Here is a 25,600-nt window from a genome sequence, read left to right on the forward strand (position 1 = left end):
TGTGGTAGCACATGCCAAGCGAGAAAAATGATCGAAAAAGGCGCACTTTTTAAACATACAAGCGATGAAGTACATCTACGCCATTGACCATTTTGAAGTTTGCCGGGGACGTACATGTACATAATTGACTCTGAAAGGGTAACTGTCACTCTAGCAATAAATGCGCTACTCGTTATGAACTGTTATATGCTGCTTGAAAAGCTACAATTTGTGCACATCCTGGGTGTCCGTGTGTGCACATCGAGCGTCGCTTGCATTGCTTCCCCCCTCTTCAGCTCCCAGCACATGTGCATCGGGGCAGTTCCAGTGCGCATTGTCCAGGCGATGCATCCCCAAGGGCTTTGTCTGTGACCGAGAGTCGGACTGCGGCTTTACGGACGACCTTGTCCCCGACACATCGGATGAAGACGCACGCCGCTGTGAGTCCCCGCTTTGCTGTCATACCTCCCAGCAACAGCTGCACAGATGTCAGCACTGGCTAACTTTGCAGCAGCACAGTACTGAGCCTCCCCTTGGTTGGCTGTTGTGAAGCATGTACCATTCTCACTGAGCTTCTCAACTCACGTTTGCTGTCCCTTTGGGTCACTGCTGTACATTATCTTTTAATTATGTTTAAGCTCTGGGGGATATACACGCTGAGTAATTGGAGCTTTGCACCTGTACGACAGAGAATGAACGTTTCGAGAAAGTTCGAGGCTTTAGGTTTGGTCCTAATTAGACGCAGTTGAACTTTGGGAGGGTAAAGTTGGACGGTAAAGAGTTGCAAACATGGCAGCGCAGTTTATATGGGTAGGCGTTAATTTTGTGGGCGCTTGCTGAATGCTGTGCGTGCCATCTGGGATTAGTGGTGGAAGTGAAAGTGGCTGCTGCAGTCAAACAGGTGGCCACCAAGGATATGGAAAGGCTGACCCTTTTCCAGTAAGCCGGTGTACAGGTATCTTGGGTGTGAGTTACCAAGGGGTCATTTCAGATAAGATCGAACAAAGCATGGCTGGTCGACCTCTTCAATTCGCTTGAAATTTTTTTACCTCATTCCCGCATGTATGTAATGTGCGGATTCACAAATATTTTCGGCGGAAAAAATTTTGGACGACTGAAAAAAAATTTGGAACCCACCCGCGTGGACCCCGGCCACTACCTGCCCACGCGCCGCGGCCAAGTTTAGCGACGTGTACCAAAAAATATACTAATCAGGCGGGGATGGTAATTTTTGTGCGTAATCTACGCCTGGTGTACATTTCGCGCCCAAATTATCGTTGGCTAGAAGAACATATATTTTTTGTAATAAATTTCCGAATCTTGCTCAGAGCGCACTTTGTTGTGTACTTTGCGGGCCAGTATTATCGTAAGTAATGGAGCTAGAGCGTTAAAATTTGAGTGAGGGCTGCTCCTGGCAAGCACCAATAAGGGCCGTAAATATCGTTTCTGTGCACACTACTGTTAAAAAGTAAATGGCGCACAATTGTGAAGAAAAAACTAAGACACTCCGAGTTCAGAGGCTTATTAGAAAAAAAACACTTCTTCGATTTTGCTGAAATTCTCCCCAGATGTTAACCTGTGAATGTACTTCAATGATCATTAAAAACATGTTGCATCATTTTGTTCCTGACGCGCCTACAGCGCGAGAAAAAAGCCTGGTCGGCCAGGTCTTCACAAGATCCTGAGACACGAAACAGTGAGAGCAACTTCCAGTGAATGTGCAGACGTTTGATAATTTTTTTGTACCAAAGGCAATCTGTTACTTATTGATAGTATTACAGATAATTCAGAAGCAAAACTGAAATTTTTATGTGAATTTTGGAATGAAAATAAACAATCTGCGCACCGCTAAACGTGTACTCTTCGAAGAAAAAACGGAGGAACTCCAGATTAACGCGCATTTAAAAAAAAACGCTTCTTCGAGTTTTATGAAGCATTCCACAGATATTTTCCTCTAAACGCACTTGTGTGAGCCATAGAAATATCGTGCGTCATTCTAAGCACAGCGCGGATACAGTCGTGCGGTGGCGAAACCGCTGCAATGTATGGTGGTAAAACGCGCAATTGGAAGGTTTTCGGGTCTATTTTTCTAGCTTCCTCTAGATTTCCCCAACCGCGGTAACTCTTTGTCTTACATTATCAACGCTCTTTTTTTGTGCGCACTGCTACCGTGATGCGCTGTATTTGGTTCATAAGATCACCTATTTGACAAGGTGCACGCAGTCTTGTTTTTTAACTCGCCTGGACGTAACTTTCGTTCGCCTGAAATCAAAGGTTCAACGGAAGCCCGTCCGGTCGGCAGCACACATGGCAAGTATTAAAAACGGACATCGGCCACACACGACCCCGGCGCGGGTAACGTCTCCAGGTAGCACGCCCCTCTTTGGTCCTTCTCCGGGCACACTGGTTCAATTACCGAATTAGCGACCAAACAGGAAGGCAAACGCCCTTGAGCCCGGTGGGGTCCGGGACGACACATGTGGGATCTTCATTTTTTTGTTTGAGTCGAGTGTTTTTTGGGCTTTTTCAACCGTATGCGGCGGCGGGGACTTGGCTGACAGAAAGAGCGAAAGAGGGGACTGGAAGAAAAAGGGGCTGCATGCGTTCGAACGATTACAAGTTTTCAGTTCTGTCACATTTGGAGAGTGCCTTCCGCTACCTCCCCACTATTTGACTACGGTCGCATTTTAATCTTCATTTCATCACTTTTTATTATTCCGTTTAAGTATTCTGATTTTATTATTCTTTTTGTATATATTTAGCTTGTTACTCAGTCTCTTTTGTCAAATTTTTGTGGTTGCAAGCCATGACGTCTGCCATGACTCTGCGCATGCCTGCTTGGCTTTAGCAAAAATCAGGCTGTGGGTAGACGACAATCTGCCACTGTACTCCAAGGTGACTTATGTGAGTGACGGAGCTGCCAGCCACTTTAAAAATAGGCACCAGCTTCATGAGTTTCATTGCGTTTCACCAGCTTCATGAAACGCAATGGATATTCTCCGCAACAGGGCACGGAAAGAATGCCTGCGACGGAGTTGGGGGAATCGTCAAACACCAGGCGACACTTTACAACCTAAGACAACCACTAAGAAATGCGATTCAGACGGCAAAAGACATGGTAACTGTGTTGTCTGAGAACATGAAGGGCGTTCACTTCATATACCTCGAGGGGAACGAAGTTTCCAGCCATCGCGAAACAAAAAAGGAAGAATAGCGAACAGTGCGTGCCTTTCCCGGCATACAGTCCTGACACGTGTGACGTTTAAGGAAGTCATCACAAGCAGATATATGCAAACTATGTGCAGCGCGGACTGTTTGTGCCCCTTTGAGGAAACTGTGAACATTGATGCAGCAAGCAACGTGTAAATAAACAGCTAGTAGCTGCACGCTATTAATGGGGTGCCGATGGAACGCTGTCATTTCAAACGTTGACTTCGTTAATGTTCCTTGGGTATTCTATTCTCCTTATCTCAGAAGATATTCTGCCCTTTCTACAAAATAAATGAGGGAAATCTGCAGAAAGTCACAATCGTCGTTTTATGTCTCAGCTCTTTGTGACGAGCATGCTTGACAAGGCTCTTTTGCTTTTCAGTGATCAAAATGATGCGAGTTTTTTTAATGGCTCACGCAATTAAAGTAGGAAGAAAATATCCGTGGAAAGCTTCATAAAACTCGAAGAAGGGTTTTTTTTTAAATGCGCGTGAATCTGCAGTTCCTCTGTTTTTTCTTCGAAGAGTACACGTTTAGCGGTGCGCAGATTGTTTATTTTCGTTCCAAAATTCACATAAAAATTTCAGTTTTGCTTCTGAATTATCTGTAATACTATCAATAAGTAACAGTTTGCCTTTGGTACAAAAAATTATCAAACGTCTGCACATTCACCGGAAGTTGCTCTCACTGTTTCGTGTCTCAGGATCTTGTGAAGACCTGGCCGACCAGGCTTTTTTCTCGCGCTGTAGGCGCGTCAGGAACAAAATGATGCAACATGTTTTTAATGATCATTGAAGTACATTCACAGGTTAACATCTGGGGAGAATTTCAGCAAAATCGAAGAAGTGTTTTTTTTTTTAATAAGCCTGTGAACTCGGAGTGTTTTAGCTTTTTCTTCACAATTGTGCGCCATTTACTTTTTAACGGTAGTGTGCACAGACACGATATTTAGGGCCCTTATTGGTGCTTGCCAGGAGCAGCCCTCACTCAAATTGTAACGCTCTAGCTCCATTACTTACGATATTACTGGCCCGCAAAGTACACAACAAAGTGCGCTCTGAGCAAGATTTGGAAATTTATTACAAAAAATATATGTTCTTCTAGCCAACGATATTTTGGGCGCGAAATGTACACCAGGCGTAGATTACGCACAAAAATTACCATCCCCGCCTGATTAGTATATTTTTTGGTACACGTCGCTAAACTTGGCCGCGGCGCGTGGGCAGGTGCCGGCCGGGGTCCACGCGGGTGGGTTCCAAATTTTTTTTCAGTCGGCCAAAATTTTTTCCGCCGAAAATATTTGTGAATCCGCACATTACATACATGCGGGAATGAGGTAAAAAAATTTCAAGGGAATTGAAGAGGTCGACCAGCCATGCTTTGTTCGATCTTATCTGAAATGACCCCAAGTCATAAATAAATGTTGATTTCCATCCCATAATTACAAAGTATTGAGAGGTGCGTTTCGTGGGTTCCTCTTCCCCGGAAATTATTCATATTCTCAGATTACATTCTTTGTATTCATCTAGAGCGATGATTTATATTTGGCTAAAACTGACTAAAATTTGTCCTAGGCAGAACAGGGCCATGTGGCTCAAACAAAGAATACATTTTGAGCTAACTGGAAATGTTTGCATGGCAGGCTGATTTCAGGATGCTTTCTTCATCAATGGTTGTGTGTGCAGTTCATGAAAAGTGCCATTATTACACTGGTTGCTATGTAGGTTAGTAATCCCTATCCAGACGCACTTCACATGAAGTTCCTTTTCCAACTAAGGCCCATTTTTATTGTGATATTTGGCACCACTTTCTCCAAAATGACGAATTTATGACCCAGTTACTGTCTTGGGACCTTGATTTCCACCATATCACTAAAATGGTTCAGACATAAAGATATTTCTCATGGGTGAAGTGCAGTTACTATTGGCTTGGGTGCTGGCGTTTGAATTAATGCAAATTTCGGCAGTTTGCCCGTAAAGATGAAAAATACACGGATCTTGAAGCTATTAAGTTCTAGAGGCCTAATGGAGACAGACACAAAGTGCTGTAAAGGGGATGTAGCCAGGTACATTACAAAAGGCTGGGGAGAGGCGGAAAATGTTATAATGTTTAATGCTGGCATCCTCCCGTATTTTGTTTATGCTTCTTGCTTCCCTCCCTTTTTAAACGAGCCATGAAGAGAAAACACAAGTTTGTTTCATTCAAAAGATTGCCTCGTTAGAATCATACTGACACCACTTTTAACGTAAACATCGCTCAAATAAGCTACATAATTAGGAAAAACAGGAATGGTCATGCGGCCCACCAGCTCATTTCCCGCAACAGAACCTATGATGTCATTCGAGCCAGCTCTGCGATTGACAGAGGCCGGCACAAGCAGATGCAAATTAGGTAGAGCTTACAAACTAGCCGAACGAGCGATTTGCGCTTAAATTTAGGGCACATTCTTTACAAAGCAATAAGAATGATGGGGCAAACAGTGGAAGTTACGAAAGCACATGTAAACATAGAAGTACTGATGCGTTCTGCTGTTCGTACTGCGCACAGCATGCTTGGTTTAGCTGCACAGCACTACGGGGCTTGGGGTTGTCTCAGACGACACTGGCCGATTGACGCAAGCAACGGTGTCTTACGTGACCCCATTTGTCGAGCGAGCACTGTTTCAGGGAACGAATATTTTCTCCCAGAACAAAAACAAGCCAGGTTTAAATGCGGGCAAAAACAAACCAAACGCTTGCCACGGTATGGTGGCGCCATCTAGGTTACGGAACGTAAAGAAACGCGGGAACAAACCAACACCGCTGTACAGGGTGGAGACAACCTTTGAACGGTCCCGTGCCGCCGCAATTGGGCCAACGGGCTCAATGCGTTGTCCTTTTCGTTTCCCACGAGACCTAGCAACGCGAAACAGACAATATGATTCAAACTTCTTCAGTAAACCGCGTTGCGGCGATAATTTTAGTGCGGTTTTGACACAATGACTTGCTTCGGCGGCGAGCAAGAGACCCAAAATGGCGGCGCCAGCGTATACGTGTCTCTACCCTGTACGGGGGATGCGTGAATGAAGGTATTCTAGGCTGCAGAGCGGTCGGTTCCTGTGATGTCATTGCAGACCCCGAAAACAAACGATTTAGCGGGAAAATCAAAATTTTAACCTAAATTTTTTAATTTCTCAGTGAATAAAGCACCGTTTGTATCCGGACAAGCGCTGGGGGCACTATAAAACACGAAATCTCCCGAATAAAACCAACTTGCATTTTCTCTTCATGGCTCCTTTAAATCGCTCTCAATGTCTTAATTGCCTTCCATCCCGTTTTGCTCTTGGGAAGGCTTAGATGCCTGTGTTGTGCTCCTTCACTTTATAGTTTTGATGTTTACTTAATCCTTTTGCTGCTTCTTGGCTTTTGGGGGCTATCCTTTTTTGTGTGTAGAAATATTGAGACATTTCTATTTTTACTCTCAGGTTGCCACAGTAGCTATTTTTTCTCCGTTTATGCTGTGTAATGCTTATTGTTCTTTTTTTTTTTGTTGTTGTGCAGGCCACCTAGGTAACAACTGTCCACAAAACTACTTCCGATGCCATGATGGCATCACGTGCCGCCGGATTGCTGTGCTATGCGATGGTCACAATGATTGCCCGGATTTCTCTGATGAAGGCCCCTTCTGCTGTGAGTAGTCCATTTTATCCCTTGTGGGTACTTGGAGCACATAATCTTGCTTGCTTATCTAAAGAATAGCCTGTGATGCGTATGGAGTGTCTAAGCATATGTGGCATCAGGAGTGTGGCATTTTGGTCTGTGAACTGGAATTCATATTTTTGGCTGATTTTTGTCCTATGCTGCAGCCCTACGCAGTGAAAAAGAATACATTGCGTGTTTTAATATTTAAGCGGTCCAAGTGGGCACTACTGGGATCAAAGGTAGAAAAGTGGAGGAAAGATTGGTTCTCGTCATGTTTTTGGCATTTGTGGGCTGTCTGCTTTCTTCCATGGCAATTTTAGTGACCAGGTAATAGAATATAAAAAGGTTTTTTTCATTCCTCTAGAGATTTTTCCTTACAGCTTACTTGCTCTGTTTAGTGGAGATTTTGCTTGGTTGTAGAACAGAGCCCTTTGTCTTTGGTGTACCTGGGCCTCCAGTACCAGTTTCTCCCACCACTGCCATTTAAAATGGCTTGATAAGCGACACATTTTGCTAGTCTCTGTGCGATACAAAGGGTAGGGATAAGGACGAGGCTTGGCTGTTGCGTACTTGCCGGTGTCAGTGGCAAGCAGGGTGATTTCCTGAAATGAAATTCATTACGAGTACCCAGCCTCATTGGGCGTGGTAGGGCTGAGACGGTGTCCTCCCGTTTCCCCACAGCGGAGACGGCCCAATGTGCCAATGCCTCGTGTGACCACGGGTGCAAGCCGGGCCCCGAGGGCCCCGTGTGCTTCTGCAAGAAGGGCATGGAGCCGCACCGGGAGATGCCCTCCCTGTGTGTCGACGCTGATCCGTGCAGCGTCCCGGGCACCTGCGACCAGGTAGACTCACCTCCCTCATCATCCTCCTGCATCTCGCAGCCCCCACCGTGCTTGCCTGCCTGTTTCCTGTGTGCAGTTCTTTCTCGTTAAAGTCTTAGGCTTTGTTTGCATTTTTTATAAGGGTATTTAGGATTAAGAGTGTATCTGAACGAAAAAAAAAAAAAAGCTAAACCTTGAAAGCGTACTCTGTTTAAATCTTGCTGCAGTGTGCCTTTGGGCTCAGCTTGCATACGAGTGTTTGAGGTGCTGTCTTCGGTACTAAATGTGCTGGCTTGTGGAGGTGGCTTCAGTGGGGTTTATGGCAGCAGGAGTTCACTCTAGGAAAGGGCTGTGTCCCTGGAAAGGTGGCAGCATGAAAAAAAAGGAAGTTTGCTTTCATCGCACTCGCCATCACTATGGAGTGAATAAAGTAAAGCCAGCAGGATAATAGCCAGTTTGTCTGGGTGATGAACTGGTCACCTGTAATGCATGTGTAAAACCATGTTCAGAGTTTTAAGCCGGTTGTAACCCTAGTTTCCTCCCAGCACTCAATTGACTGGGCACTTATCAGTGAACCTCAAATAAAGAAAAGAAAAAGCTAGTTTACTTGGTTTTTCTGAACTGGAGAGAAAGGCCTTGTATATTGGACTAAGTTAATGCCAAATACTGTGAGAATATTTAAGAATAAATTTCATTCATGAATGGTGTTATCTCAAATTGTGGCGTGTTAGTTTCAACCTTGTTTTGTGACCATAGTATGTGTTGTGCAGTTGGATAATGAGCGGAAAAGATTTTCAGTAGGTTGTCTCAACAACTCAGTGAATGTTTACTTCTTTTAAAAAGAAGTGGAATATGAAATGCTTGATATCACATTTGAAAGCACTTGTGACACCTCATCACAATTATTTTCTGTGCTTGAAGGTCTGCCCAAAAATACGCAATGCTGGTCCCCTTGGTGCACTATAGCTCTGTACAGGCACTTCTCTTGCATTCTTGTTTTAGTCGTGTAGAAAGTGCTTTATACTGCCATAACACATACAAGTCAAGGTGTCACCGCAGCAGAAAAGCTTAGCTTGAAAACAGATTGAAGTAAAGCTAAGCAGTTGCATGGGTGTTGATGGGCAAGGGGCACGTAGTGCTGTAAAAGTTAGCTTACTGTCATTTGGATCAGTTTACTTGAGTAATTAGCAGTACAAGTGTACTCATTTTACTGCATAAGATGACATTTAGCATGTCATATGTGACAGAGCTGTCAGTCAGCGGTATTGTGTTAAATGTCGTGTGCAAAAGGAAGAAGTGATTTGGTACCCCTGCCCTTGTGCACACGTGGCCTGGGTGTCATCTGTCTGATGGGAGTGTGCTTGTGCTGCCTGTACCAGAATTGCACAGGTGGGCCCAAGGGCTCGCACAACTGCAGCTGCGTTCCTGGATACAAGTCCGTTGGCAGCCGCTGCTTCGGAATCAACGGTGCGTTGTGGCTCTTCGCTTTTTATTTTTGCACCTGCCATTGCAAACACATAAAGCTATAAAAAAAATGAGTGAGAGCTCTGTGGCAGCCGTCGTGTGATTGTATGGATGGCTTAGCTCACGGTATTCCTCTTGCCTGTTGGCTCGTGTGTGTACATTGATATTTGCAAGTAAGCTGTGCAGATTCATGGGGCTTCTGAGAGGCTGCACGTTTACTGTGCTTGTACCTGATGCTGTGGAAAACATCTACTTGACAAACAATTGTTAAGGGGGGGAGGTTTGGTTGATGACACTTTAAGGTGCACGGTTTTACCTGACATTCTAGTTGCTTCACCTGTTTGACACTTCATCACAGGGTTGCTTCAGTTTTACCCTTGAAGCCTTCAAGTGTTGCCTTTGTGCCTCCTTTGGTCCCTAGTTCCTGAAGGTGAGGAGGCGACGCTCCTTTTTGCCAATTCGGTGAACATCCAGCACATTCGCCTGAATGGCTCACCCGTGGCTGGCAACAGCAGCATCGTTCCTGTCAAGGAGAGCTTGGCCATGGACTTTAACCACCTCAACAAGACCATCTGCTGGGTATGGAAGTTGTTTCCCAGTTATGAAACTTGAATAATAAGGCCAAATATGACCAAGTCAGAAAGCTGACTTTGCTGTTGTGCAGATTAGTCGCAATAAACGCCACTCGAAGTGTCTTGCTTGATCTAATTTCATTACTAAGAGTGCTGTGCCGCCTAAGTCAGACATAGTCTCACGTTTAGTTCGACATAATGTCTGAAGTTGAAATAAATAAATGTATTACCTAAAAAGATCAAGCTGAGTACAGGCACACATCAAGCTAATCCTTGTTCGCTTGAAAGCGTATGAATGTTTTTCTTTGTGCAGATCAACCATGAAGGGAATGAAACCGTCCTGCAGTGTGCCCTTGCAACACAATTGGATGTACGGTGGAGCTTGAGGCTCAAAGATTTTTTTACACTCACAAGTGAGTATCAACTGCTGCTTCTTAATTGTAATGGTTTCGTGGCATCCTTGCGGCATGCTGCTATTTGTTGACTTTTTTTTGAACAAACCTTCACCTTGTGTGGTCTTGTTTTAGGAAGAAGGTAGGGAGATAGTGCATTTTATTGTTTGGTACAAGTAACCATTCACATCTCTTGATTGATGAGCGCATTTGATGTGCACCACAGAAATATTACAGGGTTCCTTGCTCGGCTTGCAGAGATTCGGTGTTGGGAGAATTTTTCTCCTAAACTGTCACAGTATAACTTTGCTAATTAGTTATACTAAACTATGAAACTCTCTTGGCCATTTTCAGGGTATTAGAGCTGCAAAGCAGGCTCAGACAGAGAAAGATGTATGGGTATAGGAGGATTAACTTTGTGCATGGCAAAATGGAAAACGTGCTTGTAGACAGAGAGCAGAAGCAGTTGAGAATGGTTTATGTAAGCCCCAACGGGCAGGCGCGCTTTTCGGCAGCGTGCCTGCCGAAGGCTTGCCCTTGTGACACTGCCCTTGCTCCGTTCCTGCAGCCGTGAATCAGATGGCGCTGGACTGGGTCTCCGGCAACTGGTACTTCCTGGACGATGTGCGGGAGACCATATTTCTGTGCAATGCGTCGCTCTCTGTGTGTGTCACAGTGATTGACGTTGGACTGAGCAAACCCCGTGGTATTGCCCTGGACCCCTTCAAAGGGTACGCAGACTCCTGCCCTCCTTGTCACGTGTCCCTGTACACCCATTTCCTTGACATCTAGTTTTCTTGCTCCAACGATTTGTGAGAGGAACAACCGCTCTGCCAATGGGCCCATGCCTTGGAATATCCAGGCCTTGAGATTTTAGCTCGGTATGGCAAGTCTTGCCGTATTGCAAAATGTTTGGGTTGCACCATTCTTTTACATAATGTAGGCGCCATCTGTTGATCTAAGATGGAGCAGTTTTTCTGACTGAGCTCGCGTATGCGTTCCAACAGTGTCACTAGATAAGCTGCAGAGTACCGTCACTGAGGCACGCAAGTGAGGAACGGCGGCCATTTTTTGTGTTTATCAGTGTTGCCAGATTGCCGCTTCTGCGGCCTCACCGCTCACTTTGACGAGGTCATTTGTAAACATCTCTGCTGAAGACGCAGCAACACGGCATCTTCGGACACACTTCTGCAGCTGAAATGCTGTGAAGCGCAGTATCTTTGATTCACGTTCGGAACGGCGCCGGTAGCGTGCAGCCACAGAACAGGGAGGATAAGCTGAGAATACCACAGTTGACCGACAGAAAATGCATAAGCAACAAAATGGCGGTGCCCATGAACCGTCGCAGTGTAAACAAATGTCACGTGATGCGAACTGACCAATGATCACAGCGGCGGCACGGAACAATAGGAGAAAAGAGTGCCGATACTCTGTAACCTTATCTAGTGACACTAGGTTCCGACTGACGACAGGTTTTCTCGCAGCCAGGGAGACGTTAGGGATGTGTGCTGGAGTGTTAACCATACTTCGCTGGAGATCTGCTGCTTTTACTGGCCACCCTTGCATGTTACATGACTTAGCTGTAGAACGGGCCTCAATTTCAATTGCAGTGCACTGCATCTGTCCCTCGAACTGTTCATCTTTGGAATGCTATTGCTTTTAGACAAAATTTCCTACGGAGCAATCTAAAAAGGGAAAATGTTTTTATTGCTGTTAGCAGCAGAGCAGCATCAGACGGTTGTTCCGCAGAGATTTTGGTTCATATTTAAACAGACAGTGTTTGATTAGAGAAACCTGAAGCCTGCCTGGGGGGCCACATGGGCCCTTTAAAAACATTGTGTCTGCTTCTGTGATTGCAGGTTCATGTTTGTCACGGAGTGGGGCAGTGCAGCGCCGGTGTTGGAGCGCGCTCACCTGGATGGCACTCAACGGACCAAGCTCGTGGAGCAGAAGATTGTCTATCCCTTTGGCATCGCCGTGGACCTGCCCAGGGAGGAGGTGTACTGGGTCGACACTTACCTTGACATGGTGGAGCGAATCAGCTACGATGGCTCCAGGCGCACCACTGTCTTCCGCGGGGCTCCTGTAAGCCTGTTTTTTTGTTTTGTCCTTTTTATGTGATCCGGCAGAAACAATAGGGTATATATAAGGATAAGAAGGGAGAGAAGAGTCGAGCACGTAGATTGAGACACATGACATTCATAAAGCATTTCGCTTGTGTGCTGTAAGTTTTGCATGTTCAGTTTTTTATTCAAGAGTTCCGAATATCAAAGCAAATAACACAATGCTCGATTCGATTTCAAATCGAACAGCACTATTAGACAACTTGGAATATTTTTGAAGAATTTTGAAGTTGAAAGACATGGATGGGCAGTGTCCTTTATGAACTCAGGCACATAAATTTAACTGTAATTTAAAACCATAATAACCGTTCCAAAAATGCACACAAGTATATTCTTTACAATGAGTTAGATATTGTTGGACACTGATGTATTGAACCTGAGAGCTTGCGATTGACTGGCACAAACATGCACTGGCTTCGTTTGCCACTGGTGGCATGCTTACTTGCATTGCGCCAGTGACGTGTGGCTAAACGGCAAGAGGAAGGTGCTTTTGGGTAGCATCTCTTGAAAGTTTTTTTGACAAGACGGCATTGACACTGCAGCACTGGCAAAGCTAGTTTGCCGATTGTGCATGTTTGTTATGAAGCACTTGAGGAAATTTTGGTCTAAACTCTTTTAATGTGTTTATATAACATGCGAAGTGTCCTTCACATAACCAATGTGTAGAGTTTTTGTCCATTTGGGGACAGGAACAGTGCAAGTTGTGTTTTTGTAAAGTAAAATTCATGCATTGTTACTTAAGAAAAAGCGACCAACAAGTGGTGTGTTGCTGAGTGGGGATGATGCCACCACGCCATGAGAGAACATCTACAAGTGTTATTAAAAGGGCCAATTTTCATGCTTAAATTTTTTTTTTTCTAGAACTGGTCTAGATGTTCATAGAACTGCCGCTCATGCTTTTTAAGGAAATTGTGTTAATCATAGCTTGCACCTGTGTGTTAATCATAGTTACACTTTCATTATGCTGATACTGACACGCTTGTGGTTGCATCACCAGATGTAATGTAGAATATATTAGTAAAGCCAAAAGCTGCACAATAGCTTCTGCATGCTTGCTTTATGCCGCAGGAAAGTTTTTCAAACCATTTTAAGCTAGCTTCCTATTTTTCTATCGGCTAGTTGCTGAAGCATCCTTGAAAAAATTGTACATTTCAGTTTTAACATTTGAAATTGCAGAATTCTTTGGGGGGTACGAAAAGTTCACCTTGGTCGGAAATTATTTGAACACAATCATTATTTGCTTTGTATTCGCTCTGGAAGCAAAAATTACTTTGACAGAGGCCGAAAGCGAAAATGCCCGTGTTCGAGATTTCGGCGCACATTGAAGATTCCCAGGTGATCAAAATTAATCTGGAGCCCTCCACTACGGCGTGCCTCATTGCCTGTGTAGCATCGGCACGTTAAACCTCATAATCATTCAATCAATCAATCAATCAATCAATCAAATATTCACACACCCCTATTTGTTTTATGTGTGTAAAAATGCGTGCTGTGAGGGGAAGTCGTAAGCACGTGTTTGCTTCGCAGCAAAGTGAACATTTTGCTCTCATGCTGAGGTATGGAAAAAAACAAAGACAGCAGCGCATGGGAGGCCAAGCATCACCGAAGTTTAGAGAGCTTGTAGGGTCTGAAAATATCCGTGGCATCCGTTTCACACTTTCACTTTCACGCTTTGTTTCACACCTGTGGAAAGGGTATGGGTGCAGTTCAGTTATGCCACCAGCCTGCGGTGGCTGCCCGTATCCTGTGAATGAGTATCCTATTGGAGGCACGATTCCTTGCGTGGGCTGGAAAGGGGGGTCATTAACAAAGACAGTGCCATGCTTGTTGGGGTGCTGAATGACAGATGTGCGTTGTGTTGTTCCACATGTTCCAGATGCGCAACCTCTACGGCATCACTGTGTTTGAGAACTACCTGTATGTGACCAGCTGGCACAGCAACTCTGTAGTGGCTGTGCACAAGTACAACCAGAGCGACATCCGCACCGTCAAGGCCAACCTCACCAGGCCCTTCTCCATCCACGTGTACCACCGGCAGCGGAAGCCCTACCGTGAGTGCATCTGGATGTCTTCAAGCCAAGTCTTTTCGAACTGCACTTTACGTTTACTTTGTGGCCATAATGCTGTCCTTACTTCGTTTGAAAGTCTACGCTTGCGAAGAGGCCCCCCTTTTTTTTCGCTCCTACTCTCAACTGGAGCATTAAAATATGCTAAACATTTTTTACAGTCAGTTTTATTTTGCTACTCTCTGTTGCATTTGAAACCGCTGACATGCATTGCTGGGATGGGAACCGGCATAAAATTTCTTATTTTCCTTTTATTTTTGTTGTTTTTGAGTCTTGCCAATGCTTGGGGGTACACGGGTGGCTGAACAACTTGATCAGTTTTGGGGAGGGCAGGAAACAGGATTTTTGTAAAGCTGCGAACGTATTTATAAGGGAAAAAAATGGGAATGTGAGGTTGGTGATCTTGGATACAAGTTAGGCGACATACACACTGGTACTATCCTTGGGCTGCAAATTATGTGGAAGATTTTGGATGAGTTCAGACTAGACTAGCTGTGTTTTGACATTTGCTAGACCTTAGATGGCGGGTGGAGGCAGACTTCTGGGCCAGTTGGTAGTCCATTTTGCAGCATGTGAAGCACAGTAGGGTCAATATGGGGTGGTGAAAGAATGACACAGTTAAGCACTTCGCATGTGAAATTCCAGTAGAGTGGGCTGGTTAGTATATTTTGTGTCCACCTGTACTACGTTGGGGTGGCAGGTTGGCATTTGAGCCTGGCACTTCGTACCCCGCCACAGGCTGCTTCGCTCTTTGAGCCACCGCAGTGGTCACTGGTCGCTAATCACCGAACCTCGTGTTTCTTTTCCTTGAAATACAGGGGATCACCCGTGCAGTCGCAACAATGGCAACTGTGAGCACCTCTGCATTCCGTCCACCGTCAAGGGAAGCCTGATGGCCCAGTGCATCTGCCGCCCGGGCTTTCGGCTGATGGACACGGGACGCTGTGTTGGTGAGTTACTGCTGTTTGCACGGGTGCCCTGGAACATTTGTAAGGTCTTGAAGATGACATTTGAGCAAACAGTCCTAGCAATTGGGTGCATGTTTTTCTCTGTGTAAGAGTCATACGAATAGTTTGGCCATTGCAGCTATGTGCACTGCCAGGTTTTCTCCCGCAGGAAAGAATGCAAATAGCCTTTGATTGTTTACGTGAACTCTATACAGCCAATGTGATCTCACTTTTGCTGTAATATTTGAGCGCAACCCTCTCTCTGTATGTTGATGTGATTGTGTATCATAGCTGCCAGAATTGTACTCAAGCTGGTCTAGTCAAATGTGGCTCCCACTGAAAGTGTGAGTTGTGGTTGTAATACCGTGGGGAAGTCTGCTTTGTTCCAATGTCGTCGAACCCTGTGTGGCTTGGTGTCTCTCATCTAGGCTCCATTACTGCTCTCAGTACTGCATCTTCACGTGTGGTGTCCCTGTCGCAGCGGAGACCCCTGCCCAGTTCCTGCTGTATGCCCGCGGGCGTCCTGGCGCTGTGAAGGGCATCTCGATAAGCGACGAGTTTCCCGAGGCGAGCATGTCCCCGCTGCTGCGCCGGGAGGTGATGGCCCCGATCCGGTCGCTCAGTCGGCCCACTGCCCTGGACTACGATGCTAAGACGCGCACCGTCTACTACTCGGACGCCCAGCAGTTTGTCATCGAGCGCCAGGGCCTGGACGGCTCGAGGCGAGAGGTCTTCACGTCCAAAGGTGCCCGCTTGTTCGTTGAACTTGGTTTCTTTTCGAATCCCCATCTGAGCTGCTTGATGTGTGCTGACAGCAATGCCTGCGGTTCTGCTCAGAGCATTATTGAAGCACTTTGCCACTGGTCGTCCCAGCAGTTGAGCATAGCCACATTGCTAGTGGGATTTTGTCAGGAAGGTGTATTGCTGGGGCCTTTGGTGATTGGGTATTGTCCAGCTAGAGTTGCACTGCTGCACCCCACTAAACGTGCAAAGCTTTCAGGGGGTGGATTGACTCAAAGAGCTTGCTGTAATCACGGAGATCCATCATATTTCCCACTCCGCATGGCATGCCAAGGAGGCGAAAGGGGGATGTCACTCTCTTATTTCAAGGTCCTCCATTATTGTGTGTAGGACCTTCTTTTACAGAATTAACCCCTTAAGTGCTTTATTTTTTTTTAGAATTTCCCGACCAAAAGTGCCTATTTTTTTTATTGCTGATTTCGAATCTGATTGTTCTAAAAAGTAGCTAGTCGATGTTGAAAAAATATTTGTACCCCACATTTAGTCAAATCAACACAATAAAGTTTATTTCTGAAGAATACATAGGAAACCAGCTACCTGCTGCTAATAAAATTAAAAACTTTATAAATAGATCAGTTGCAGATGCCACATCTTTCTTCACTTGTGTAGGCTAAGCACCTTTGCAATAGCAGGAGTGCAAGGAATACCCACATCTCTTCCTTTGTCACTGGTACCCATTTTTTTGAGGCGGGAGTGATCACTGGGAGGAAAGCATTTCAACTTTTCAGCCGCTTTGCGATTAGTTTAGTCTACCACAAATGATATAAGTTCATCTTCCAGAAACTGCTGAATATATTTCATAATATCACTTGGCGATGACAATATGAAAGTCTTGCCTGGAATGGCCAAAAATGGAAAGCGATGAGGCTTCACAGGAAGATTTTCCACATAAAGCATGATCCACTCGCGAGCACTCGCGATGTTCGCTTCCCCGCTGTCTTCGTCATCACCGGAGGAGCTGCTCAATTCACCGTCATCGCTGTCTTCACTTCCAGAGACAAGATAAACAACTGTATCCGAATCAGCATCACTTGAGGAATATGACGAAAATGAAAAACTTCTTTTTCTAGTTGACGGGCCAGCTATGCATGGGTCGGCGCCACCGCACGCCATCTTTTCATAAAAAAAGCGCGCCTTGCCGCAGGAGAAAACTAATTCGTCGAGTAAATGCTGCCATCTAGTGGATGGCACGCAATCTTAGCCGCAGACGAGCGCTTCTCGTCCTGAACAGTATAGGGCAGTACCTATTCCCCTAAGACGAGCTCTGCTCGTCCAAAGCAGTTTGGTAACAAATTGGGCAGGACGAGCTCTGCTCGTCCAAAGCACTTAAGGGGTTAACAACGTAGAAAAGAAGTAGAGTCGAGACGTTTCTAACAATATTGCAACACCATTCTGGTAAATTAAAGTGGGCTTGCAAGGACATGAAAGAACATTACAGCTTTGTCAATGTAATTTTTTTTGTCTTTATGGCTGTTTTTTTTTTTTTAAAGCATGGATAGATTTTAGCACAGTGTAGAGGCAACCTCATGTAAAGGCAGACTGTGGAATAGAAAAACAGGAAGGGAAAGAAAGGTGCCACAACACATGCATACACACATGCATACATGTACGCACTTTTTTTTTTTTGCTTGGGGCATTGCTTAGAGCACTATAATCCAAGGGCAGCAATCTTTATTTTGCACGCACAATTCCTGGTGACAGCAACTTATAATATGCCGGAATAGAATGAATGTACCCAGTGAACGTAAGTGCAAGGGATCCGTTCCACGGTTGCGCCCAGGGCTGAACAACTGTGAAGGCCTGGCCGTGGACTGGGCGGGCCGCAACCTGTACTGGACGGACGAGGGCCACCTGGGCATCTGCGTGGCACGCCTGGACAACGCCACCGTGCGCCGGCAGCTTATCTCCCTCAACATGTCCCACCCGAGGGCCATCGTGGTGGACCCCAAGCGCGGGTGAGCTGCAGCACCTGCGGGGGGCCATCTCACCGAGAGACGACGGCTTGCTGGGGCCTGCGATAGATGGTCGTTTTCACATAGGGTGTCCCCCCTCGTGATGCATTCTGCGTTGAAAGAGGCAACAAGCTTGGGGTGTTTTTTTTTTTTGTTTGTTTGTTTGTTAACTGCTAGGACAAATGCTCGCAAGACAACATGCCTGACCAGGGCAACTTAGCTTTCTCGAGTGCAAGTTTTGTCTGTGTGCACCAGTTGGGCCGTTGGTTGGATTTTTTTTAACCTGGCAGAGGTGTATTCAGGGTGAAGGACTCGCAATGTGTTGCACCTCAGGAACACAGCTGTCTGTGCAATGCAATTATAAGTTACAAATTACACTTTGTGTGCAAATGTTTACAGGTAACTAAGATATACTATTCAGTTTTTTAAGTGTGCAGTTGATGTTGTGGCTGCTTTATAGATTGAAGTATGGGAACTGTCATACTAAAAATGCTGATTGTGTGTGGGATTTGGATTACCTTTCTTTTGTGTACCACAAGTTCTCGTTTTTGAATGTCCCAGTGACCAGAGGGCTCATGTCTTTTTAACGTTTGTGGGCCACAGTCGGAGTTACAATCTGAGCAGGCAGCACACTCTTGGCCATCTCGTGCATGTACTGAAGGAGTGTACAGCATGCCCATGCATTCTTGGCATCTTTCTGACTTTCAAACCCCCGCTTTGTACCCAACCTCCCTTCGCACAGCTACATGTACTGGTCAGACTGGTCGACGGAGCCCTATCCGCCGGGCGATGGCCGGGATGGGGGCAAGATTGAGCGGGCCTACATGGACGGCTCCCACCGCGAGGTGTTTGTCAAGCAGGACCTGCACTGGCCCAATGGCCTCAGCATCGACTACTCCAAGCGGCAGCTCTACTGGTGCGACGTCTACTTTCACCGCATTGAGCGCATCGGCCTGGACGGCAAGGGCCGGGAGGTGGGTTTGCTCTTTTCGGCCGGCTTGGCTCCCTTTCTTTTTCGGTTGTTGCCAATATGGTCATGGAAAGTATACTTCATTGGCCCACCTAGCCTCCTGATTCTGGCATTTTTGCCTTTTCTTGAAACTTGGCCACCTCAGCATTGTGTCCTTGCAGAAGTGTAGAAGAGCAGTTTGGGGCACTGTTTAAAGATTGTTGGATGCCCTTTAAGAGTAAATTCAGTAGGGGTGTCTTTTCTTTCTTTTTTTTTGTTTTTGTTGTGTTTTGTTTCTCTTTTCCAACATACGTTGGGTGGGAACATTTTCCTAAGCAGTGGGGTGTTCTGTGAGCAGTTTTCAGGCAACTCTCCTGCTTTTTTATGTGTTTTGTGTATGTGTATTGACCTACAAGATTTTATGTGTGAGCCAGTTGTTTAAGATTCAGATCTGTGTGCGTGTGTTTTTTTACTTTGTGGTGTAACATGTTTACGTGCATCAGTTTATGCTTGAAGGTTTCAGCTTGTAGTTCTCAATGGGGTAAGTACACAGTACACAGTTTTTTACTATTACAGAAGGAGTGCCAGAGTCAGAAGCTTCCGAACTAACGTTTGTCTATGTCTCTTTCCCTCCGTATTTTGTCTGCAAAAACTGGAATCGATCAGTCAGCATCTTTTGCTTAACTTTTGTGTGTCTTTCTTGCGTCTCTTTCCATGCCTTAGGTGTTGGTGGAGGGAGAGCACTTGGACCACCCTTATGGCCTGGCCCACTTTGGCAACTTCATCTACTGGACAGAGTTCCAGAAGGGCCACATTCTTCGCTTTGACACGGTGTCCAAGAACATAACCAGGCTCAAGACAGAGAACCCACCCCTGTTCGAGATGCGCTTCTTTGACCAAGCGTCCCAGTCAAGTGAGAGACATGTTGTTCGCGGGGCCTAGAGATTGACAAGCTGCAAGCTGTCATTAGAGCTGAAAAATCTCGGGTCTTGTCTGCAGCCTCAGGCAATGTGATAGAGTCGTCATTTAAAGGAGCCATGAAGAGAAAACACAAGTTTGGTTCATTCAAAAGATTGTCTCGTTAGAATCATACTGACACCACTTTTAACGTAAACTTCGCTCAAATAAGCTACATAATTAGGAAAAACGGGAATGGTCATGCGACCCACCAGCTCATTTCCCGCAACAGAACCTATGATGTCACATGAGCTAAGCTCTGCGATTGGCGGAGGCTGGCAGTAGCAGACGCAAATTAGGTAGAGCTTACAAACCAGACGAACGAGCGATTTGTGCTGAAATTTAGGGCACATACTTTACAAAGCAATAAGAATGATGGGACAAACAGTGGAAGTTACGAAAGCACATGTAAACATAGAAGTACTGATGCGTTCTGCTGTTCGTACTGCGCACAGCATGCCTGGTTTAGCTGCACAGCACTACGGGGCTTGGGGTTGTCTCAGACGACACTGGCCGATTGACGCAAGCAGCGGTGTCTTACGTGACCCCATTTGTCGAGCGAGCACTGTTTCAGGGAACGAATATTTTCTCCCAGAACAAAAACAAGCCAGGTTTAAATGCGGGCGAAAACAAACCAAACGCTTGCCACGGTATGGTGGCGCCATCTAGGTTACGGAACGTAAAGAAACGTGGGAACAAACCAACACCGCTGTACAGGGTGGAGACAACCTTTGAACGGTCCCGTGCCGCCGCAATTGGGCCAACGGGCTCAACGCGTTATTCTTTTCGTTTCCCACGAGACCTAGCAACGCTAAACAGATAATATGATTCAAACTTCTTCAGTAAACCGCGTTACGGCGATAATTTTAGTGCGGTTTTGACACAATGACTTGCTTCGGCGGCGAGCGAGCAACCGAAAATGGCGGCGCCAGCGTATACGTGTCTCTACCCTGTACGGCGGATGCGTGAATGAAGGTACTCTAGGCTGCAGAGCGGTCGGTTCCTGTGATGTCATTTGGGACCACGAAAACGCACGATTGACCGGGAAAATCAAAATTTTAACCTAAATTGTTTAATTTCTCAGTGAATAAAGCACCGTTTGTATCCGGACAAGCGCTGGGGGCACTATAAAACACGAAATCTTTCGAATAAAACCAACTTGCATTTTCTCTTCATGGCTCCTTTAAAAGGCTTTGAAGCAAAGAAGGATACGACTGTAAACAAAATAAAACACAAAAAGAAATGCTGAATTATTGTTCAGTGTCGACAGGTTTTTTGCTTAGATGAAAGTAAAATAATTGAAACTAGTGCTGCTCAACTTGAGTCAGATGTAAAGTGGCTCCAGGATCGTTCATTCTAAATCTCTGACGAAGCACGTCTCAGTTCTCGCCGCACCACGAGCTGAGTGTCCCTATAGCTGTGCAATGTTTCCGCTCCAGAGCTTCATTTCATTCATAAACCTGATTACTTTTGTCAGTGTTCTTTGGCCATAGTTTTGTTAACTGCAACCTTCCTTATCTTCCTCCTTTCTCCCCCTTCCCCTCTTATGCAGCCGGCAGCAGCTGCAGCAGTGACAATGGCGGTTGCTCACAGCTGTGCTTGTCTATTCCCGAGGGTCACTCGTGTGCCTGTGGTGACGGCTTCTACCTGGCCCCGGACAACACCACGTGCCACCGTAAGGGAGGGAGGGGAAGGCATCCTCTGTTGCACTCCTTTGCTAGCAGCGGTGGAGAGAGTCAGTTGGGGCTTTCGGTTATGAATGGGTCTAAAACTGTACTGCACTCGAGAAGGTACAACAGCCTTGTAAATTGGGCTGCTGCCAGCGCAGTTTTTTGCCCTTGAGGTGGCTATCACAGTGCACTTGCTAGAAAGAGCTGTGAAAACTTGGTCTTGGGGTTGATGACTAGCAATTCAGACAGAAAATCCGAAGTTTTGTCCAGTGGTTGGTGTATGTGAGAACACTTATCTTTTGCTCCATTCCAGCTGTCTTGTATTGTGTGGTTCTTTTGTGGCAGTATTGTACGTCGCTTGGGTTGTTCATATATCGGGGGAACAGAATATTGTTGATCTGTTTTTGCTATGTTTGGAAGTAGAGGTATCAAGAACGGTTAGATGGAAGATGCTGCATTCTCTTCTGGCATTATCAGATGTCACTGGTTTTGCTGCTTGATGGATTAAACATGCATTGTGACATAGGATGAAACCCTTGGATAGGACAAATGAGGGTCATAAACAAAGCAGGATTTGCATTTTAAATCCATAGTGGCTCTGCCGTCTCTGCAAATCTTTTAGACTATTGTGCTTGCAAGCCTTCTGGCTTATTCATGAATTTGGCCATGTCATTATCTGCTAGGTTGTTGCATGCTGCATTTTTCTGGTCTTGTAGAAAGGACAGCTTTTTAACTACAGTATGTTGTGTGTCACTTAGAAAATGTAGTCTAGTCTAATTTTTTCTCTTTACATTTTTTTTTTTTTCGTCCCAGGTTCTGACAACTACACTGAACCTTCACGTTGTCGGGAGGGTGAATTTGAGTGCAACACCAATCAACGGTGTATTGACAAGCGCTACCTTTGTGATGGGGACAATGACTGCGGTGACAACTCGGATGAGGACTCTGCTCCATCTGGAATCTGTGGTGAGTTGCGTTCACGACTTTTGGGAATCCGCTGCTGGATGACGAGAAATTCAGTGTCATGAGATATACTGACATTGTACTCATTCAGCTGTAGCTATTGTATTATGCATGCAATAGTGCCTAGAGCATCTCCCTTCTTCTTCTATTTCTTTTGTTCTTTCTTTGTTTCCCTTTTTGAGCATAAGGTTTCGTGCCTAAGATAGCAAGGCGGAAGGGGTAGGGGGAAGTGCAAGGAAGTAGCGGGAGGGAGAAATAAGATATTTGCGGTTTGAATAATTAGTGTGTAAGCTGTGAATAAAGAAGCTGCCTGCTTTTATTGGCCTCGCAAAAGAAAGAATATTAAGGATTTACAAATATTCGAGTCTTGAACTCGAGTCCCGAAGTTGATTGGAATAATGTCTGCACAAATAATTCGGTGCAAAGTTTGAATTCTTAACACTGTTTTAACCCTTTGAGGGTCGAATTTTTTTGAAAAAAACTTTCCCTGGTGGTCAAATTAGTTTATTGCGGATTTGGAATGTACAAAATGTCTGAAGTCAGGATTAAATGGTAAAAAATTATCAGGAACAGTATTTTGGGGTCAGCATCACTTAGAACTGAAAAATGTTCAATAGTATTTCAGAGTGTGGTATTCCTTGAAACACGGGTCTACGCACAGTGCCTTATTGCAGTCTGCACGCATAAAGCACATGTCCGAAAATGAGCTGTCTTCTTCCGAAGAAAGACTGTCTTCCGATTCAGACTCGGTGAAAGGAGCAAACTCAGAGTCAGAAGAGTCATCGCAGTCGGTGTCATCAGAGCGGGCAGTTCTTTGGGCCATATTGCCTCTTTGCCGTGCATCTGAAGAACTCGAAGGCAACCCAGTAAACGAGGAGAGCGAGAATAACTCATGCGCGCCGGTGATAAACAAGCTAGTAGCAGCACCAATATAGATAGAAATCAACTTCCGCCGCCCCCGCAACGGAGTCTCCGATTAGGCTACTTCAGTTCCAAGCAAGGAGGGCAAGAATACCTAGTGAGCGTGGGTAATAAACAAGATAAGAGCAGCGCCAATATAGATCGAAATCAACTTCCGCCGCCCCTGATAGCGAGCGCCGATCGAGTTTCGCGCGCCTCCGATGCGATCACGTGGCGAAACTGAAACCACGAAACGCGTTGACACGTACAGACGCCGCAACGCGCCGAAGCCAGAGAGTTCTGTTTTTCACCGCAAGAAGGTAGCACAATGAAATTTCAAACACTTCTTGTAAGTCCCAGGAGGTGGCAGCACCTCCCAGGGAGCATGCATCGTTAATACGGCGCGAAATTTCAAACGGATGCTCGAAATCGTACCCGTACGGCAAAGACCTTGCGGGACGGAAAACCGCCGCAGTACACGTACGGCAAAAACCCTCAAAGGGTTAATTCACAACTAATTTGACGTACTAAATATTTGAAGCTTTTTTCGAATAATGAAGAAGTTTGGCACACATCACCACCCTCACCACAGGCTTGTGTGAGCAAACGACATTTTGTCAAGCAATCTGTCATTTGTGTACAGAAGTTTTTTTGGGCAGTCTTCTTTCATCCTAGCTGGGGTGCTTCAGAAGCTCCAGAGTGTGCAATGGGCCCGTCAGAAGGGGGAGTGTCAACTGAACATGGCCTGTGAGCACTTGGGTGAAAGTTGAATAAAACGTGCGGTTGTCATCTCCGTGTTGTTGTCATCGTCTGCCAAACGCAAGGCACATCCACTGTGAATGGCGCGCTATTCACGTACTTCAAGTGGATGGCCTGATTACTTGCGCAGATAGTTCCTGCAATGCACGAATGTTTCCTCACTGTCGTCATGCCTGTGATCGTGCAGAGAAAGTGACCTGTCAGGAAGACCAGTTCCGATGTGACACCAACCGATGCATTTCTCTGCACTGGGTCTGCGACGGAGAGCGTGACTGCGTGGATGGCTCGGACGAGGAGCCAACATCCAAGTGCAGAAGTAAGTGGCCCAAGTAGTGCACTGGGCTAGAGTCTGTGGCAGCTGTGCATTGACCTCTCAAGCACATGGAGTAGCCAACCGTTTAGTGACGCGGTTGTCCCAATCTCTCGTCTTCATCCGTGTAGGCAGAAAGAAAAAGAAACTCTTCTCCTCAACCTGCTCCTGTTCTCATGAGGGGAGAAGGAATTGCATTAGTGGGGACGTGATAATGGACAATCACTGTTTGTTTTTGATGATGTACTTATTGAATTTTTGGGATTTAGCAATCCATAGTCAGTTTTGAAAAGAAAAAAAATTAATATCTCTTCATGTACCAGCTGTGCTATTCTGGCTAGAATTCAAAGCATTGCAAGAGTGCAGTGTTGCAGTCAACACATTGCATTAGCTGCCCAGTGGCTGATGCGAGCTGTGCCCTTCCTCCTTTGCTTTTCCTGTAGACACGACGTGCAGTGCAACGCAGTACACCTGCAAGGTGACTGGGAAGTGCATTCCTCAAAGCTGGACGTGCGACTCTGACCTGGACTGCGGGGACGGGGACACTTCAGATGAACATGACGCGTGTGGTGGGTGCACCCCATTTGGTTCCCTCTTATGCCTCTAGGAAATGGCTCTAGCATTTGATGCGGTTGCACTGCAGAAAACTTCAGCAGTGGTGTTTGCAATGCTGTTTGTTTCTCCCGTTGCCTCGTCATGAATACAAAGTTTTCAGATTGGTGTCTTTTCTCTTTTTTTCTCCCTCTCTTTTTTTTTTGTCGCCTTGTAAAACTGAGCGCCTGCCATGACCGTGCAGTGTACCCCGAGTGCGACGTGACCGAGTTCCGGTGCAGCAACCAGCGCTGCATTCCCCTGGACTACGTGTGCGACGTGGACGATGACTGTCGGGACGGCTCGGACGAGAAGAACTGCGGGGCAGTCTCGTGTGACCGGGGCCACCGCTGTGGGACTGGTCACTGCATCTGGGATGCTCTCGTCTGCAACGGCGTCTGGGACTGCCAGGATGGCTCCGACGAAGCCAACTGCAGTATGTTGCGTTTCTTTTAAATGCAGAGCATTTCAGTAACTCACGATGTCACCCGCAT

The 25,600-nt window shown here is 45.9% G+C and overlaps 1 protein-coding gene across 5 annotated transcripts in view; it reads left to right on the plus strand.

Annotated features, from left to right (window-relative positions):
• Lrp1 (LDL receptor protein 1) overlaps positions 1–25,600 on the plus strand; it is a 135,804-nt gene that overhangs the window by 7,220 nt on the left and 102,984 nt on the right. For all 5 annotated transcript variants that reach the window (XM_077699959.1, XM_077699961.1, XM_077699960.1 and 2 more), the window contains 19 exons: positions 276–419; positions 6,729–6,857; positions 7,551–7,711; positions 9,070–9,157; positions 9,576–9,733; positions 10,040–10,139; positions 10,687–10,849; positions 11,978–12,203; positions 14,118–14,292; positions 15,126–15,257; positions 15,736–15,999; positions 17,836–18,010; positions 18,750–18,981; positions 19,680–19,869; positions 21,466–21,588; positions 22,397–22,549; positions 24,393–24,521; positions 24,959–25,084; positions 25,312–25,542. In XM_077699959.1, the coding sequence (XP_077556085.1) occupies positions 276–419; positions 6,729–6,857; positions 7,551–7,711; positions 9,070–9,157; positions 9,576–9,733; positions 10,040–10,139; positions 10,687–10,849; positions 11,978–12,203; positions 14,118–14,292; positions 15,126–15,257; positions 15,736–15,999; positions 17,836–18,010; positions 18,750–18,981; positions 19,680–19,869; positions 21,466–21,588; positions 22,397–22,549; positions 24,393–24,521; positions 24,959–25,084; positions 25,312–25,542 (3,099 nt within the window). The remainder of the gene's footprint in view (positions 1–275; positions 420–6,728; positions 6,858–7,550; positions 7,712–9,069; positions 9,158–9,575; positions 9,734–10,039; positions 10,140–10,686; positions 10,850–11,977; positions 12,204–14,117; positions 14,293–15,125; positions 15,258–15,735; positions 16,000–17,835; positions 18,011–18,749; positions 18,982–19,679; positions 19,870–21,465; positions 21,589–22,396; positions 22,550–24,392; positions 24,522–24,958; positions 25,085–25,311; positions 25,543–25,600) is intronic.

Source organism: Haemaphysalis longicornis, unplaced genomic scaffold (assembly GCF_048455015.1).
Source record: "Haemaphysalis longicornis isolate Haplotype H1 unplaced genomic scaffold, Haemaphysalis longicornis Haplotype H1 scaffold_2, whole genome shotgun sequence".
In the NCBI taxonomy this organism is placed as follows: domain Eukaryota; kingdom Metazoa; phylum Arthropoda; class Arachnida; order Ixodida; family Ixodidae; genus Haemaphysalis; species Haemaphysalis longicornis.